A 19490-nucleotide genomic window follows, 5' to 3' on the forward strand; every position below is an offset into this window, starting at 1 on the left:
GTGATATTTATAATTAAGCAAAATTTCAGAAGAGTTGACTGTATCCATTTTTTTTAAATGAACTTGGGCAAACATCCACTAAGTTATTTGTAATTAAGCTCTTTGATTATTTATCCAATATTGGTACTTTGTTAGGCCTCGAACTCCACATGTTTCATGCAACCTTAAATGCCACCAACTTGTATTGAACCATTTATGTGTACAGTACAATTATTTCGTGCCTCGCTAAAGCTATTGCATTCAATAATCAATATAATTATTTAATCACACATAGCTATTAATTTTCCCTATGGTTGATTGATTAAAATTTAAAAAATACATATACCATGATGCAATAAATAAGTTTACATAATAACACGTGAAATGAATAAATGTAATTGTACCAAACATAGACATAATTTGCTGGCAACATCGTTTTGGTGTTTCTCGTACGTACTATATCTAGTTCGATGTTGGTTAACCTTATTTTCTATCTCATGATACATGTAGTGAAGGATTAAATGCAAATATCCTTTTGTATATTTTTTATTTTTAAATTTTAGTTTTCTATCATTCTATTATAACAAATAGGTCCTGTAAAATTTTTAATTTTTCAGATTTTGGCTCTTCAGTAGTTGGAACAAAGTATGTCCTCCACGTATTTATTTTTTAATTTGGAATTTTTGTTCCAATTGATCAATTTAATGGACCAAAATTGTAAAATATTAAAAGTTACAGGACCTATTTGTTACCCTAAAAAGATAAAGTACTAAAATTTCAAAATACAAAAAAAAAAAAAAAAAAAGCTTCCATACTGTTAGAAATTGACTAATGGAAACAAAAGCTTCAAATTAAAAATAGGAAAAAAAAAAAAACACGTGCTATGCACATGTTTTTTTCGACAACTTTTACAACTCTGGCAACTGAAGAACCAAAGTCGCTCAAAATCTGAAAGTTACAAGGCCTATTTGCTTCCAAGAAAAAAAAAAGGATTAAAACTCAAAATGTAAAAGGTATTGTACAAAAATTTCATTTAAGCCATATATGAAATTGTCGGATTAATAAACTAAGATTGTATTTAATTTTAAGTTCATATAACAAATTATTTTGAATTTATTTAGATAATTTTATACTTAATATTGTAAGTGTCCTATGTAGATTACAAACAAGAAATTTGAGAGGGCTTATAAGCTCCATGGCCTCCTATCCCACTAGAAAAAAGATTACTATCTCGTATACTTTAACAGTTATAAACCAATAGTCGTGCTAAATAACTATTTTTAAACCATAGTAGATAAAAATAATACAAGAACTTAGCTTATCCACCCCGAATATTATTCTTTAATTTGTTATGATTATGAGCCATGACAAATGTTTTAGTCATACTTTTAAGAACTACGGTCAACAATTGTTGTGTGACCATGATCAATGACTATTCACCATGACTGTTTATTTTTAATCACAAAATTGCTCGTGGTTAATGTTATATTTCTGCTACCTGACTAGGCATATTTTCAAAACAAAAAATTGAAGTTCATAAAAAGTCAAAGCACAGAGCCTGTAATACCTCATGTAATGAGGGATCTATCATATCGTAAATCACATCAACATTATAAAGAGTTTTCGAATCTTGAACTCCCATTTTGAGCATTGCATGGATTATAAATTAATTAATATGAATTTATTTGATTTTTTTTCTTAAATCTAAATAATTCCTTCCAAATGTAAAATGGGAAAATATGTAATCTAGGAAAGGGAAAATGAAGGGTTATAATTATTATTGTTATATATAAGGTATGCATCCCCATACTTGGAGGAAGAAGTAGATGAAAGCATGTGCAGAGATCACGTGCGTAGGGAAGTCTACACGTGGTATGAGATGGTTTGCAGCCGTTGAATCTGGAGAATGGACACACATATATATATGGTATAGTTGCTGGATTCTGAAGTTTTGAACGACTGAATCCATGTTACAATATTATGACCATAGAAATACATAATTGTTAGGGCAACTTTCATCGTAACCACACCTTTCTGCCGTTCTGCCTGTTTTTGGACACCAATCTGCAGTTTGTATCACTGACGTTGGACGACTACTCTAAATTAAATTAATTAATTATGGTAAAATTAAAATTATTTAGAAAAAATACTCGTTCAATAATCAAATGTATTGAATAATGAGTTTGGCCCATATATTTACATAATTACAATGATGAATCCTAACAAAATTAAACTAGGAAATAAAATCCTACTAAGTACCAACTACTATAAATAGTTCTATTTAAATATATTATTATTATTATTATTTTTTCTATCATGTTTATTCTCGATCCTCCAAAAATAATGATGAATGTTTATAATGGTCGTAGAACATTGGTGAAAATTATTTATTGGTTTCATTTAATTAGTCATTTCAAATGACGTACATTTGAATTTACGGCTTTTTTCTATAAATTTTTATTAGTTTCAATATTATAAGGCAGTTACGTATTCAATGTATTATAATGTATTTCTACAAATGCTTTCTCTTTCTTGATTTATTCTTTTTAGGTAGTTACGAAACAAACTTGTTGTTTTGCTTACACAAATCATCGGGGAAAAATAGGTTCAAACAAAATAAATAAATTTAGAGGCACACGGGTAGTTGAGGAATAGACAGTTCTAAGTCATTAAGAGCACAGAAAAATTCGCAATCTTTAAATTCAGAGTGGGGGACTAAATTTATTTATGTCTAGTGGGGTTGATCCCTTTGATTCATCATAAGAGTAGCATCAAAGTGCAGCACAATTCCAATAATTATTACCAATATTTGGGGGTTCTTCAATTCATCGTGAACGGCTAATGAGGCCTAACTCAATTTACGAAATTGAAGTCTTATAATCTTAGAGGTCAAAGGTTCGAACTTATTATATGCATGGGATGTTGTTCTACTACATAATAGATGTTGTTTAAATTTAATTTATATGATATTGTGGATCAGGATATGATGTTTTAAATTATCTTTGTTGGATATCGATATTCGACAGGAATGATTATAATCGATTTATTTCAATTAATAAAATTTGCCTTGAGTCGTGGATGAAATTTTGTTTAATTGATGAAACTCAACATATGGGGTGTTATTCTACTTAAATAATTATTTTTTTTTATCTATACTTTTATATTAAGGGAAAACACCTAATTGGTGTCTCCCGTTTTCGGTCTGCCATTTTTTGTTTTTTAGATTATGTTAGCAGTTTTTCCCCCACTCAACATCCATTTTTTCTTTCTCTAACTTTCATGTTTTTTTCTTTCCCACTTTTATCTAAATAACTACTCACAACCTCTGTATTTTTAATACTTTTTGTTTATTTAATTAAATATATAATTCAAAAATATAATAATTATATCTTAATATTTTAAATTAATTGCACAGAAATTTTGATGTACCACACACATTAGTATTAACAAAGCTATTGATGATTAATATATTGATGGTTATAGTTGTCTGTAATCAAAATTATGATGGGACTTATTTGTTGGATGAAAGCAAATCTCAGGGGTACTAGGTATAATTTTTCAAACCATAAAGAGGTTTACGTGTAATTACATCAAACCTCAAGGGATGAGAGCATAATTATCCCTAAAAAAGGGTAAATTATAAAGGATTTCTCTAAAAATTGTCATAATTATAAATACGCTATAATTATTTTAAAATTAAAAGTACCCCATGAAATTAGCGGTTGTCTAATAAATACCCCCTCGTGAAAATATATCAACGAGTGGGTATTGATGACTATTTAAAAATTAAACTATTTAAATTAACATTTATAATTTTATCTTTTTGGATAAAACATTGGTCGTATTATTTTATTTTTATTCAACTTAAATTATTTAAATTGTAGAAAACAGAATGACATAATGAACCACCAAACCTTCCAACTCAACCTGAAAAAGATACCAAGTGGGTTGAGATCTTTAATGACTGAATTTGTAGCATCACCCATGACCCATATCTGGGATCTTTAATTTTCTATGGATATATCCATATTAATGACCCGAATTTCTAGCATCACCCACTACCCTATATTTGATTATTCTTTGATAATTTTGCAACCTTTTCTACGCAGGTTAAATATATTTTTGGTGTTGTAACTTAATTATAATTGTTGTTTCTTAATTTTTTGATTCCAAATCTTTTTAATTTTACTGATTTTAATACTTTTGTTGCTTGAGTTCAATTCCACTGGAAAGAAGGGTGAACTTCAGTGAAAAAATTTATTGAAATTGTAAACATTAAAAAAATTTAGGATCAAATGTTACCCTAAAAAATTAAAAGAAAAAAAAAGAGTCAGTGAGAATAATAGCTCCAATTTTAAAAGATTAAGTGAAATACAAATTTATTTTTCTAAAGAGAAAACTCCAAAAGAAAAAGAATTGAATTCTAAAAATTAAAAAAATACATGACTAAAATGCTATTTAAAAAAATTTAAACAATGAAACTGTTACATACAAAATTATAGGATCAATTTTATAACAATCACTTATATTTTTTAGTAAATTAAATGTAACAATTTGTAATTGAGCAATAATTATTATAAAAAACAAATAAAAATTCAATAAACTCAAAATATTCTTAATAAAAGAAAGGATAAATTACAATGTATTTTTGTTAAAATTTACCATATTAGAAATGCTCCTCCATTTTTTGAAAAATTACAAATACCTGTTTTAAAATTAAAAGCCAATACTCTTATAATTTAAAAGTTGCAAATACACTCTTGAAATTAGTGATTGTTTGAAAAATATTTATCGTGACAACCGATTATAGAGAGTATTTGTTAAACGACCGTTAATTTTAAGGGAGATTTTTATAATTTTTCGAATAACGAGAATGTTTTTATAATTATAGTAAACTTTAGGAGAGTCTATTGTCATTTTTCTTGAAAGAAAATAAACACCTCATTATACTAGAGAAAATATGATTTTCCACTATGACTAATTACTATAGCCAAAAGAAGACAAATGGCAATACTAATCAACCATACCTTTATGTTATTAGCCATTGGTCTGTAAGTGTGGTAAAAAAATTAGTCATGGTTATAGTCATGACAAATGCTTTGACTATGACAAAAGAACAAGGCGAATATTGATTAATCGTAGTAAAACTTTAAAATTTTGCTTTAATTTTGTTTTTACCGTGATTAATACAATTGATTTATCATAATTTTAAATTCTGATTACTTACAGTGTAGTAAAAACTTAATTATTTTTAATATTACATGGGAAAAAAGGAATTGCTGGATCCAATTATCAATATAGAAAAACATAGGTAGTTGCATTTTGCTCCCTTTTTAAGGGTTACGATCACATGCATAACAATTTCCTTGGACGTGTCGTCATCTCTCGTGGTTGTTGCGACTATGTTTTTTATTATTATTATTATTATTTTTTTTTTTTCAAATAAACTTCATTATTAAATCATCTAATATATTTGAATTAAATGAATATTCAATATATCGATATTTTTAACATAGCAAAAATATTCAGAATAAACAAATAGACAAGACATTATTATAAATACTAAACAATAAATTTGTATCCGTAAAATTCAAACTCAAACCAATAATTGTTACACATAATTTCGGCTAATGAGTCGCGTCTTTGGTATTTTTTCTCGACCAACCCCATTAATGCGATTCTTACAAACCAATTAAGGAATTCTTCGTGTTATCCAGACAAGTAAAACACGCTCTTGGTTTCGTGGACAAGCCTCAAGATTTTTATTCAACATTTGATTAGAAACACATCTGTTAATTAATTGCAATGCCGAAATGATTAAAGCTTACGCTCCGCATATCAACGACGTATGGTTAAGGTAGGAGTTTCTTTAATAAGTTCGAGTTCATGTGTTTGAACATCATTAAATGTATGTATGTTTGTCTCATTCTATACGAGTTTATAAGTTTATTGCAACTTATTTTTATTGTTCTTAATTGTGTTGTAATGATTGAATCGATATATTGCTCAATTTATTGAAATATTAATGCTCCTGTCCATATAGAAAAACAAAATAATTATACTTACACTCACTCTAAAAATATAAAATTACGCTTTACTCCATAGAAGTTTTAAAATTACACGTTACACCCCTTTGAAAATTTACTGGTTACATATGACCCTCTTTCGTTAGGGTTTCGACGAAAAATATTGACACATAAATTTTTAATCTTATCCCTCGTTTAATATTCCGATGTAATAATTTTGTATTTATAAAAAAAATTATAATAATGTTAACCTCACTTCACATTTATATTACATTTATCCCTTTAAGTACAAAGATACACAAAAAATATTAAATAAGGGGCAAAATAAAAAATTTATGTAATTTTTTTTTGTTAGTGTTAGTATTTTTTTTATCAAAACCTTAACAGAATGACATCAGGTGTAAAGGAAGAATTTTTGGTATGGGGTATAAATGTAATTTTAATTTTTTATTATAAAAAAAGTATAATTTCTCATTTTGAGTGGGAGTTTAAGTGTATTTAGCCTTTAAAAAAATCTGTTTCCGCAGATCTACCAATAAGGGGAAGAAAAGAAAAGAATACTTAAAAGAGGCAGTTGTCATTTATTATACCCATCCTCACCTGTAACCAAAATCTATCCTTAACTACCTTTTGTTCATCACCTTGCAAATTTTAAACGGTTGAGATCGGCCCACATCCACTACTTTCTTAATGGTTTATATTTTTCATAGTTCGAAGAAATCTGATATTTTTTTTTTATCATTTTTTAGTGATTTGATTACAATTTAATTATGAATTTTAATTATCAATCATTAATATAAATAAATTATTAATATTGAATATGCATTATTAATCAGTATTGATGTAGATCGCACAAAATCCGGGTCGGATCGCTAGATATGGATCCCAAGGTCGGGTCGCTAGATCCTTCTTTCGAACTACCTGTAAGTGGATCCTTAGAACAAAGCAAGCGTAAGACTAGCCGAGTAGCCCTCGACGATGACCCTCAGATGCTTAAGTTAGAAAAGTGGGGTCGAAAAGGTGAGATCGAAAATAAACTGGGGTCGAATGAGATCAGAAAATGGCGGTAAACCTGGTCAAAATTGATCAAAATAATCAACTATAGATATATAAATGCCTTAAAAAGTAGGGGTATTTAGGTAATTAAATGATCTCCCTCATCAAGTATCTACTATTATAATAGACCAACAAATACTATTAAAATAGAATAATACATATACCTCGGCAGGACTCATACCTGTGACCTCGTTGATAGAATTATGACATTTATGAAATGTGAAAATATTAAATGATGATTCTTAATTAGACCGTGATGAATCAATCATCAATTTGATAGTCTAATTGTTTAATTATTGGTTATCATATGCTCAACGTTATTATTACGAGTTGTGGAATCTCAACTTTACCGATTGAATTATGCCGATCGACTGAAATTATCGTTTTATATGGTCATATTATGGGATAATAGTGGCTGATGGTTTATATCATTTACAGCTCAAACAAATTTATGGGATGTGAAAATAGTAAATGGTAATCATTAAGTCATGAAATTAATCACTACTACAATGGTCCAAATTTAAATAAACAATTATCTACTTGGATTAAATACAAATTTCGTATGGTATTTTTTGCATTTTGCCTATTTTTTTAAGGTAGCAAATAAGCCTGTAATTTTTTAATTTTTCTCGATTTTGGTTCTTCACTTATCAAAGTTTGTAAATATTGTCGGAAAAAAAATATGTACGCTGCACATGCTTTTTTAATTTGGAGTTTTTGTTCTCATTCATCAATTCAATGAACCAAACTCATAAAAATTTAAAAGTTACAAAACTTATTTTAATACCCCAGAAAGATAAAAGATTAAAATATCAAAATACATATGATACAGGACCAAAAGTTTGCTTTCGTGTTGGTAGAAATCGACTAATAAAAAAAAACCCAAATTAACAAAAAAAACGTACAGGTTACATGCTTGTTTTCTGCTACATTGCCAACACCGATGACTGAAAGATCGAAATCGTAAAAAATTTGAAAGTTATAAAATCTATTTTCTACCTAAAAAAATAAAAAAACAAAAATATCAAAATTACGAGAGGAAAATTGTAAACCTTTTCTACTTCAACATTCCAAATCCGAACCTTGTTGAAAAATACAGAGTTTGCTTCTTTATGTAGGAATACCATCAACAGACTGGAAGATGCTCAAACTATGACCATATCAAATTGAGCAAATTAAATACCCAATAAATTTTGGTAAAAAAGAAAAAAACAACTTTGATAGAGATTAGGGTCCATTAATTATGGTAGCTATATATAGTGAATTAAAGATAACTTTTCTATTCATTTACACTATTATAAAAAAAATATTATCGAACTAATTTTGAATATTTAAATTTATCTTTTTTAATCTATTTATTTCCTTCAAAGAAAAATTTAACCAGAATAGGAATTTTTAATGTTTTTAATAATTTCATAATTATAATTTTTTTTCTCAACCCACCATTCTATGTTTTTCTCTTACCTCATTTTTCCATATTTCTTTTTCTTACACATTTTGATATTTTTAATAAAACTCACATTATAATCTTTTTATTTTTTCACCTCACTTCATGTTTCTTTCTTCTCAGTTCTCACAAACTTCTTTCTTTTTCATCCCCACATGACGATTGTTTCTTTTTATAAATTTTATAACTGCTATAATTGATATCAAGAAAAAAATATATTATATTATAACCAATTTTTTTTTAAAAAAAAAAGAAAAATTGAAAAGAAACATAGAATGAAGAAAGTACAAGGCTAGAACCAGCCAAAAGAATACCAAATATTTATTATATAAGGTGACTAAGTGCCAAATGCCTATTAATGCATTTGTTTCATCTTCAACCACGAATTAAATTTTCTATTTTATTTCATTATAAATACATCTTATATATATATAAATTGCGTCATTTATATCAAATAAAATAAATTTGAAATAAAAATTGGGTCCAAAACTCATATACTTAACGATATAATTGCTTCAACTAAAAAAAAGAAAAAGAAAAATAGCCATATAATTGCTTCATAAATATCGCTTCATTCCATGTACCTACACATTTTTATATTTGAAATTTGGAGTCAACATCATGTTGATGCAATTGCTGAAACCAATAATCAGCGACCACACTCTCCGGCCATCTCTTACATTATAAATTATTGCAAACTGATCTCCAACGCCAACCCCATTTCCCTTCAAATCCACTCCACTTTCAGATCTAGCTGATTCCAATTCTTGATTTTGCTATACACTTTTCCATTTCCCTACAGAAGAGAAAATGGCAAAAACAGGGTCAGAAAATGACAAGTTCAATTTCTCCAGGCTGCTTTCCAGGGAAAAGTACAACTCCTCCAAGCAGGGCGAGGCATCTTTCCGGGTGTTGTACTACGGCGGCGCGGCCGGCTCCGTCCCCTTCCTGTGGGAGTCTCAGCCTGGAACCCCTAAACACACGTTCAACGACGACCCTCTTCCGCCGCTGACTCCGCCGCCGTCGTACCAGTCGAGCCCACGTCCAAGTCCCTTGCAGAAGAAGAATTCCAAGAATTCCAGGTTTTTCAACTCCATTTTCGCCAGAGCTTCGTCCAGGAAAATCAACGCGTCGCGAGCGTTCTCGCCGCCGCCTTCGTCTTCTTCGTCGTCTTTCTCGTCCTCATCGTGCTCATTGCCATCGACGCCGGTGAATGCACGAAGAGGTAGTATTAAAGCTCGTTCGAGGTCGACTAGTACAGTGTATTTCGGGCTAGACGAGGACGAATACCATGATGAGTCGGGTAAAAGGTCTCCTACTTCAACATTGTGCTTTGGTCCTAAGAATGAGAGGAGGTTTATGGGTTATTCTTACCCAATCAAGAGTGTTAAGAAGGTCATGTCGTCCATTGTTGGTGGGCATGGCACGAGCAATTCACGTTAGAGAACTCGTGCGATGTTGGTTTTGTACATCATGAGATAGTCATCTACCTAGTACTCATCATAACTGTATTTCTGATAATGTCCTGATTTTTATGTGAAAAGAAAATCCTAGAGACAAGTTGAATCAAGATCTCAGTTTGATTTCTTCTAGAGCAGTTCTCTCTCTCTCTCTCTCTCTCTCATGCACCGACACTATTCATTAAATCATTCAAACGCTCAAATTTAAAAACGGATGAAAAGATCAATAATTCCAAATTTAATATCAATATATGCAATTGATGAATGTTCATCAACGTTACACGCATTGAAGCTGCGGATAGTCCATTTAACTTACATTCTACATGTCAAATCCTTTCTTAAATGAAAAAAATGACGTATTCTTTATTCGTGGCGTGTGTTCTAAATGAAATAAAAGATGTAATGAAATTTGAAAAAAAAAATTCGATTCACTAAAACTGAATCTACATTGTAGTTTCCTCATACATGCATCAACAAGAAAAAACATTATATTTCAACGTACCATACAAATACTAATTCTTATATATTTAAATAAATTCTGGAAAGTCTAAAATTGTGGAGTTTATGTTAATTAAAGGCTCACTGATTAACATTTTGAGGTATATTGGAGTTGCATGCATATGTGGCTCAATCACAACTATTCAAGTCCTGCATTTATTCACTTGAAATGTTTTTTTTTTTTTTTTCCCCAAATCAGATATAGCTTTCTAATAAGCTCCAGTTCAAATGTCTCTTTTAACATATTTTTCACTGAAAATTGAAAATAAAAACACAAACAAACAATATTTTTACATGGTCATGAAAATTGTCTCATGTGACCTGACAACGTGTTTGCAGTGTCTTCTGTCTTGCAATGGAAATAAACTATAGAAAGTATTGTCGTTAAATAGTAACGGAAGTTGGGAATGTTAGGAAATATAGGTGAAGTGAAAAAATACGTTTGCAAAAACAACTCAATATACATAAGTTGCTTATAATTTTTAGTTTAAATTAATTTAATTTAAATAGTTTAAAAGTAAAAGTGGTAAATAAAAAACTCTTCCACTTATTTTTTGTTTGGACTAAACTACCCTTATAACAATTAAGATATACCTTTTCACATGCGTTAAAGAATGAGGACATATGAGAAAAATTTGGTTATAAAAAAATTTATTTGACCTGAAATAAGTTAGTAAATTCAATAATTTTTTACTAATGGAGGGACTTATTTGTTAAACGAGAGCAAACCAGATGAGTGTTTACATGTAATTTTTCAAATCATAGAAAATCTATGTGTAATTATACCAAATCTTAGGAGATGATAGTGTTAATTATCCCCTATTTTTTTATATAAAGTAATAAATTAGTTTTTAAATTATGATCAAACAAAAATCTTACGAGTTCAATTAAAGGAATTAAAAAGATATTTTACCCTCAACAAACAACTAGAGCACCTCAGCTTTTCCCTACAAGTGGCCAGATAACGCCCACGTGCAGGGCATATGCCTCCCGCGGCTACAAAATTTAACAGTAGGGCCAATTTTGTACTTTTATTTAACAAGGGCAACGTGTTAATTTTTCTGAATGTGGGACCACAAATGTCCCATGCCCTTTAATAGGACTAAAGAATAATTTATCAAATAACATATTGTTCTAATATTATTAAATAATACATAAAACTAATAAATAGTATTTAAAATTTGAGAAATTTCATGTTCACACTAGAAAAAAAATAATTATTGGATATAATTTTAATAGCTATAGACTAAAAATCATGATAAATAATTTTTCTTGACCATGATTAAATAAAATCGAAGTAAAAATATAAAATTTTCACCAAAAAAATGTTATTTGCCATGGCTCTTAAATATTTATCATGGCTTTTAGCCATGACAAATGTTTATCAATTCTCGTAAATAGTAAGATCAACAACTATTGCATGATCGTGAACAATGATTATTTACTATAATTATTTTATTATTACCATAATAATTAACTATGATTAATCGTTGCATTTTTTGTACAGACATCTATTAAAAAAAAGAGAAAACAAAATTTAATAAATAAGATGCAAACTCTACCCGAGTAAGGCCCGGTGGATATTTTATGGGTAGCTAATTAAGAGTATGATATAGAAATAATATTATGGGAATGCCATCTTAGAAACAGTCATTATGAATTTACGATCATTTACGTACCAAAAATACTTATAGGCTCTCAACACATTTACAAAATTGGAACATCAAACGACATAGCAACTTTAACCCTTTTTCATGAATGATGGCCCAATTTGTACTCCACATTTCAATTGGAGTGGCCATCGTATGTTTTAATATGGGCCATTGATTAGGATTCTGATGACCCATCAGGAACTGGGCACCTTAGGGCTGACTTGACCCGTTCAGACCTAGAAAAGTACTTAAGCGGGTTGGATCCGCATCGATAAACAAAAAAGGTTATGTCAAATTAAAGTGTAAATTACTTGGATACTTCTTTAGGTTAAAATTAATTATACACATACGTTATTATCGTTTATAAAATTAAAAATATATTTCTTGAGGAGTATTAGTGTAATATATCTAGGAAGTGTTTCTGTAGATTTCATCGTTGAATAGAGGGTGCTATTATACTTACAATTATGATATCTAGAGATATATTTATAATTTTATAAGAGAATAGGAGTATTGTGTAATTAAATCTAATATTAGGGGCCGCCCACGTAATTTAACCCAAACTAAACTATGTGTTTTTTAATTTCATTCTCTTTTTAGGAAACAACGAGTTGTTATTTAACTGTTTTAAATGTGTAGGTAGATGGATTTGATTTATTTTTGAATTTAAATGTAATAAATTTAAACATATTTATATTGAAAGTCTGTGAATTAGAATTTCTATAGTCTGACACAACATATGCCCACACTACACAGGGAATCTAATAAATGAATGAAAGACATATTAGATATATAAATATTACTATTATTTATAAAATGGACTTGTGCTGATCAACTAAAATTATTATTTGACATTTGAGCCAGCAACGCTGTCTATCCTGCCTACATCATCACACAAAGTAAATTATCCTTTCCTTCAGCTTCAGACTACTTTTACCCATCATATGTAATTTATTACACACCAATAATTACATCGCATTTCCAATCAAATTCCAAGAGAAATATGAATTTTCATTATGCAGACACTATAAGAAAATGACTTAATAACTATTTTGAAAAAGATTAACATTGAGTTTATTAGCAAGTAAAATTTTCTTTACTAATTTACATTTAATACAATAATTTCATTTGCTAATAAATTTAGTAAGAAAAAGTACTTACTAACGAATTTAGCGACAAGCTATTTAAATTATGTTAAATAATGTAGATTAGCAATGATAATTTTGTTTGTTAATTGGTTCGATGCTGATTTTAGCATCAAAATTTTTTGTAGGAGCCATTTTCTTCTAGTGAAATTCTGTGAATTTTACTAACAAACGGATTTTATATGTTAGAAGGAAATAAATATCAGCGGTATTGTATAATATAATTTCTCAAATCACAAAAAATCTATATATAATTATATTGAACCTCAGAAAATTACGGTGTAATTATCCCTTATATATGACCAAAAAGATATATATATATAATCCCACTTTTGATCACTTCACATAATGAAAACTAACCTTACTCATTATTTTTTTCTTTCTTTTTTTTTAAAAAAATAAATCAATTATAATTATATTATAAATTTCAGTCACAAATAGTTATACCAATTTACATATGACTATCACAATTTAATAATATTTACATTAATAACCAACAACTACATGTACTGATCAATATAATAATCCTTAAAAAATGAATTAAAAAAAAGGTACATGACCTCGTTCCCACCATCAACAAAATACATTCCTCCTCAGGGTTCTTGGAGGTGGACATGATGACACAACTAAGTCTACCTGTGATAGATTGACCAGGTCAATTAGTGATGGAATTAGGTCAATCATAAACAGCCTCCTTACTCTTTGCATAAATGATTAATGTTAAGAAGCAAAGACGGATGAAAATGATAGTTAAAATTAATTAGTTTCTTCCTATTTATATTTCAAATTCAGGTGGTTGGTTTCAATGTATGCTTCTAACTAGTTTGACCCCCCAAAGACTTAGAATGTTTTTGTTGCTTATTCAAACTTTAAATAATTCCCAAACAAATTCTTTCCCCCTCTCCCTCACTCCCCAAATCAGGTTTAATCGAATCAAATCAATTACAAAGTGAGTGTATTATATTTATTATATAATTGGTCATTCTTTATAAACTGTACACCAATACACGATAAGTGTATTACATTTGCTATATAATTGGTTTCGGCCTGTCCAAACCCAATTCAAGTTAGAATTTCTCTTTGACTAGCTTAGATATGATAAAATAATATTTTTTTAATAAATCGACTTCAGTTATATAATAAATTTTGATTATTAACAATATACATCAATTATAAATATTAAATATGTATTATTAATTAATAACTTTTATTACAATTGATTAATATTCATATTCGGATAAAAATCAAATTCATAATTTATTAATTATGAGAGCTTTTTGCTAATTAAATTTGGCCTGGTTTCAACAGATACCCTTTGAGATCAGTTGGTGTGTAAATGCAGAGTAACGTGACATTGAGTGAGCAGCCTATAACATAGCTTGCAAGAATATAGTCACATGATTGTTTTTTGTCTTTAGTATTTAATTATGCAATTTATTTTAATTATGACTAATTATGATGGTTAATAATAATTAGCAGTAGCAAATAGTTATTGATCACGACAACGCAATGATTAATTATTTATCATGATTTTTGCGAGAATGTGGCTAAAACATTTGTCATGACTTTTAACCATGGCTCTTAGTTGTAGCAAGTAACTTTTTTTATGATGGAGAAACTAATTTTTTGCGTCGATTTTATTTTACTGTGGTTATAATAATTATTTACTATGACTTTTAGCCATATTCATTAATATTTTAGTTAATATTATTGTTTTTTTAAATGATTTTGAATTTATTCATGTAACTTCAACTGAGCTTAATGATTAGATTAAGATATCATTAATAATTTTGGTAAAATATTGAAACACACAGCTAAGATTTGGACTTCCAAGACCAAAGTATTGAAACCCCAAGAATGGAATTTAGGGTTTCCATATGAAAAATAATTTATACGTCACATTTAATAATTTGTATCCACATATATAATTAAATTACATTGCATGCACACACAACACACACTCATGAGGCAATTTTGATTGGGGAGAAACACAGGTTGGCCGCCAGCGGCAGGACGGAGAACGCAGCAGGCCTGTGGACTGAGATATTCTGAACAACGGGCCGGGTTATTTGCCTTAAAATACGGGTCAAACAAGAATCCATGGTGTCATTTCCTTAAAGTATAAGCAAAATTATGCATAGTTTTAATGTATACTCCATACATACCCCCTTTTCTTTATTCTCCCTACATCACCACCCACCCTTGAAACAACCTTCCACACCATTCACACCCAAGCAAAACTACTACCTCTCTTTCCTCCAATCATCCCTCGCCAAATCATACTTTCAGTCTCATAAAATATAAATTCAATATTTTTAGTTTTTCACTTTTTGAAAATTTTTAAATGTAGAAAAGGAACTGATGCGAAAACATAAATTTTGGTCATGATTAATTAATTAACATTCACTATAATTTTACGTATCCATTGCCAAAATATTTGGTATAGTTTTTAGTTGAAGCTAATGTGAAGTCTCACTTGCAGAAACTAATGTTACTAGTTAGCTGTTGAGCACTCGTTGTTAATTAGTATTCGTCGTAATTTTTTATTTTTCAATTATAGTAAATTAATAATATAGGGAAAAGCCATATTTTCTCAGGTGTGCTTAGAATTAATTAATTATGTTAATTGACATAGTCTTTTCTTAATTATGGGTCCTTTTGCATTCAACCTTAATAAGGTTTAGGTTGACTAATTAGGTAAATATGTTCTCGATACAACACGAAAGCAAAAGAGAATATTAATTAGTGACAAGAAATTGAAATAACAATGTTACTTAATGTTTAATTAATTAATATTATATTAAGTGATAATTATTCTACACAAAACGATCTTGTTACTATTAAGTTCTTAAAATTAATTTATATTTATAATAAAATCAAAATTATTATCACGTGCTAGATCATGTCTCTGCGTCAGTTTGAAAAAAGAAAAAAAAAAAAAAAACCCCTAAAGTAGTAGAACTAATTAAAAGAATTAAGGGTGTAAACTTCTTAGTTTCGAAACTTATCATTTGGAACACTTTAGGTGAGATGTCGCAAATGGACTAGCAACGTGCTATATTTAGTCAGAGATGTGAAAATAACTCAGTTTATCTTGATGGTGCCCCATCATTTTCTGTGAAAATTACTGATGATGTGAGATTAATCTCAACTTAGAATTATAATTAACAAATGTTTTGCTCGTAAGTGAAACCATGATCATTATTGATTAATCGTGATCAGAATTTATATTTTTGCATCCATATTTCAAACTCTAAGCATAGGGAATAACTTATTTCTTTTAGTGTGGGTTCATAAAAGAAATTCTTGAAATTGACATAAGGTAAAAATGAGGTATTTTCTGTCATTCAAGCTGGTTATAATGCTATGGATAATCACTTACATTCATCAAAAGTACAACCTTTGGTGCAATGAGTACAAATATTAACAGCGCTGGACCATTTTTTAAAGGGATTTCTGCGTTTCTTGTCTCTTATAAAGAAGCAAGTCCACATGCATCAAGTGGAAAGGAAAATCAAATTAAGAATGTGTATGAAACTACAACCAGTCCTGTTCCGGAAGTCAACACAGGTGAAGACTCACACGTGAGGATCGTACATGAGAAAGCTGGCATTAATTTTCATAAAATCCTAACTAAACCCTTTCTTTGTAATTAAAATTATGCTATTAGCCAATATTTCTTCGGGCGAGATTAAAATATCAGCCATAGTTAAAAATTATAAGAAATTTGGTTAATACGTAAAGTTCTTATATTGTTTTATTTGACTATTAGAAATAATATTGGTCTACAATGATTTAATATTAGTCATTTAATTATAATGGATGAAAAAGTGCATACGATTTTTTTTTTTTTTTTTCTAATGAATGATGAATCCTCGTACATGAAGAAGAGCTAGGGCCCTAGATTAAACTGCTAATGTAGAAAGGAACTTTAAACCTCATTTTCAGTTCCTAATTAATCATATCTTTTTGGGGGTTTCTTGAGAAACTATGGACAATCTTTTTCCTTTTTATCTTGCCTTTTAAGCACTCTTATCTCTTATCCTCCTATATTTGTTTCTTCCATCTCTCTCTCTCTCTCTCTCTCTCTCTCTCTCCTCTTCTTGTTTTCTCAATTAACAGGTAGTATGCCTGAATGTCCACAGAAAGGTATACAATTTGAACTACGCTGGTCTAACTAGATTTCCAGAGAAACTAAGTTCTAAATTTTGAAGTAGTAGTAAAATTGAACTGGCTATATTTGTAGGCTTCATATATATATATATATATTTTCTTGACAATATTAAAATTTTGATTGGAGGAATTTGGTTTTGCAGGGAGAGACTTGATCAGGAGATAGGCAAGAAGATCAAGAGAGAATCCGATGCCTTTCCTCATCAGATGGGAGGAAGAAGACATATGTTGGGGCCTTCCGGAACCCTAAACACCATCACCCCTTGCGCCGCCTGCAAGCTCTTGAGACGTCGTTGCGCTCAAGAATGCCCCTTTTCTCCTTATTTCTCACCTCATGAACCCCAGAAGTTCGCCTCCGTTCACAAAGTCTTTGGCGCGAGCAACGTCTCCAAGATGCTAATGGTATCCATATACATAAACCCTAATTCTTAATCATCGTCCTTATAAATTCTCTTGCGTTCATCTTAAATTTGGCGGTTGAGGTGAAAAGTAAAAGTGTTAAAAGAAAGAAAAGCATAAGTACACGCGTGTATTAGACTAGTTTGGTACGCGTTAATTTGGTATGAAAGAATGATCGGAAGTAAAGTAAATCATACAGACTCAACGAGAAAAACCCTCCTGAAACCGAAACATTTATGTTCAAATTGTTCTAAGTAATTTCATACGTTTATGTTGTTATATTCATTACAGGAGGTTCCTGAAAGCCAAAGAGCAGATGCTGCAAATAGTCTTGTTTATGAGGCAAACGTAAGGCTAAGAGATCCAGTTTATGGTTGCATGGGAGCAATCTCTGCTTTGCAACAGCAAGTTCAAGTTCTACAAGCAGAATTAAATGCTGTGAGGGCTGAGATTTTGAAGTACAAGTATAGGGAAACCAGTATGCTTCCAACTTCTCATGTAACACTGCTTTCGTCCGGGGCCGTCTCGATTGCTGCACCGCCACCCACGCCGCTCCCTCCACCCCCACCACCGCCTCCTCCTCCTTCGCTTCCTCTAACGCCCTCGTCCTCCCCCATTTACACCCCGGTTACATCTACTGCTGCTGACTTCACCGCAATCTCAACTGAAAATATCACCTATTTTGGTTAAATTATTTCACAGCCTTCTACATTATTCACCGCATATTCTCAATCTCGAGGAAGGCTAATTACTGAGGAATAAAATAGATTATTGGTATCTTTTCAAAATAGTTAATTATATAATTGAGCTATTTATAAATTTTGTATCATTTATATATACTTGCAATAAACCAAATCTTCGTGTTGAATTCTTTTTAATTTACTATATATACAGACACACACACACACACACACACATATATATTTATATATATATATGCATTGTAAATTTGATGTTATTTTCTTTTTGTCAACATGTACCCTTAATCCAAATTAATCACCAATATATATATATATATATATATATATGTACCGTAGCAATTAATGTTTGTGAAGTTGTTTGGACGGAAAGCAGTTTCCGGCGAAAGCAATTTCCGGCCGGCGAGGTTAGGTGTGCATGGGAAGGCTAAAAGGTAAGTTTCTGCATCTTCATCATGTAGGCCAAAAATAAATTAAACTTTGAGTAATATTATATATATGTATATTTTAGCAATATTGTATATATCACCAGTTACTTTAAATTTTGTTTGAGCTCATTCATTCTAGTAAGAAATCTCAATAAATTCAATTGAAAGAATTTTAGGCAAATTATATATATACTTTTTAAATTAATGGGAATTAAATAAAAACCAAGGGTTTTAGCCAGTGATAAATATATAGGACTATTTTAGAAAAAAAATAGTGTAACTTAGTATGTTTTAGGATACTAGAGATTACTAGGTAATATTTTAGTTTAAGAAGGGTTAGGATGTTTGATTCTAGCTAGAATTGCACTATCAGCAACCTCCTTTTGCTTATAGGATTATTATTCCTTATATATATAGATATATAGATATATAAAATCTTGATGTTCTTAAGAGGATTAATAGTTAGTATTTTTTACTTTGGAGGGCAAAATCTATATTAATACAAATGTTTTAAGAATTCTAAAAGGGC

General features: G+C 29.7%; 2 protein-coding genes across 2 annotated transcripts; both read left to right on the forward strand.

Moving 5' to 3' along the window:
• The first annotated feature begins 9068 nt into the window (after window positions 1-9068).
• Window positions 9069-10105, forward strand: LOC105160970 (uncharacterized). Its single transcript, XM_011078516.3, has one exon. It carries the CDS (start codon window positions 9319-9321, stop codon window positions 9949-9951), a length of 633 nt encoding a protein of 210 aa, XP_011076818.2. The 5' UTR covers window positions 9069-9318; the 3' UTR covers window positions 9952-10105.
• Window positions 10106-17266: 7161 nt separating this feature from the next.
• On the forward strand, window positions 17267-18703 carry LBD15 (LOB domain-containing protein 15). Its single transcript, XM_011078308.3, has 3 exons — window positions 17267-17412; window positions 17580-17838; window positions 18127-18703. The coding sequence occupies exons 1-3, from the start codon at window positions 17399-17401 to the stop codon at window positions 18523-18525; spliced, it is 672 nt and encodes a 223-aa protein (XP_011076610.1). The 5' UTR covers window positions 17267-17398; the 3' UTR covers window positions 18526-18703.
• Window positions 18704-19490: the final 787 nt, after the last annotated feature.

Source organism: Sesamum indicum, linkage group LG4 (assembly GCF_026168435.1).
Source record: "Sesamum indicum cultivar Baizhima isolate 11 linkage group LG4, ASM2616843v1, whole genome shotgun sequence".
Classification (NCBI taxonomy): domain Eukaryota; kingdom Viridiplantae; phylum Streptophyta; class Magnoliopsida; order Lamiales; family Pedaliaceae; genus Sesamum; species Sesamum indicum.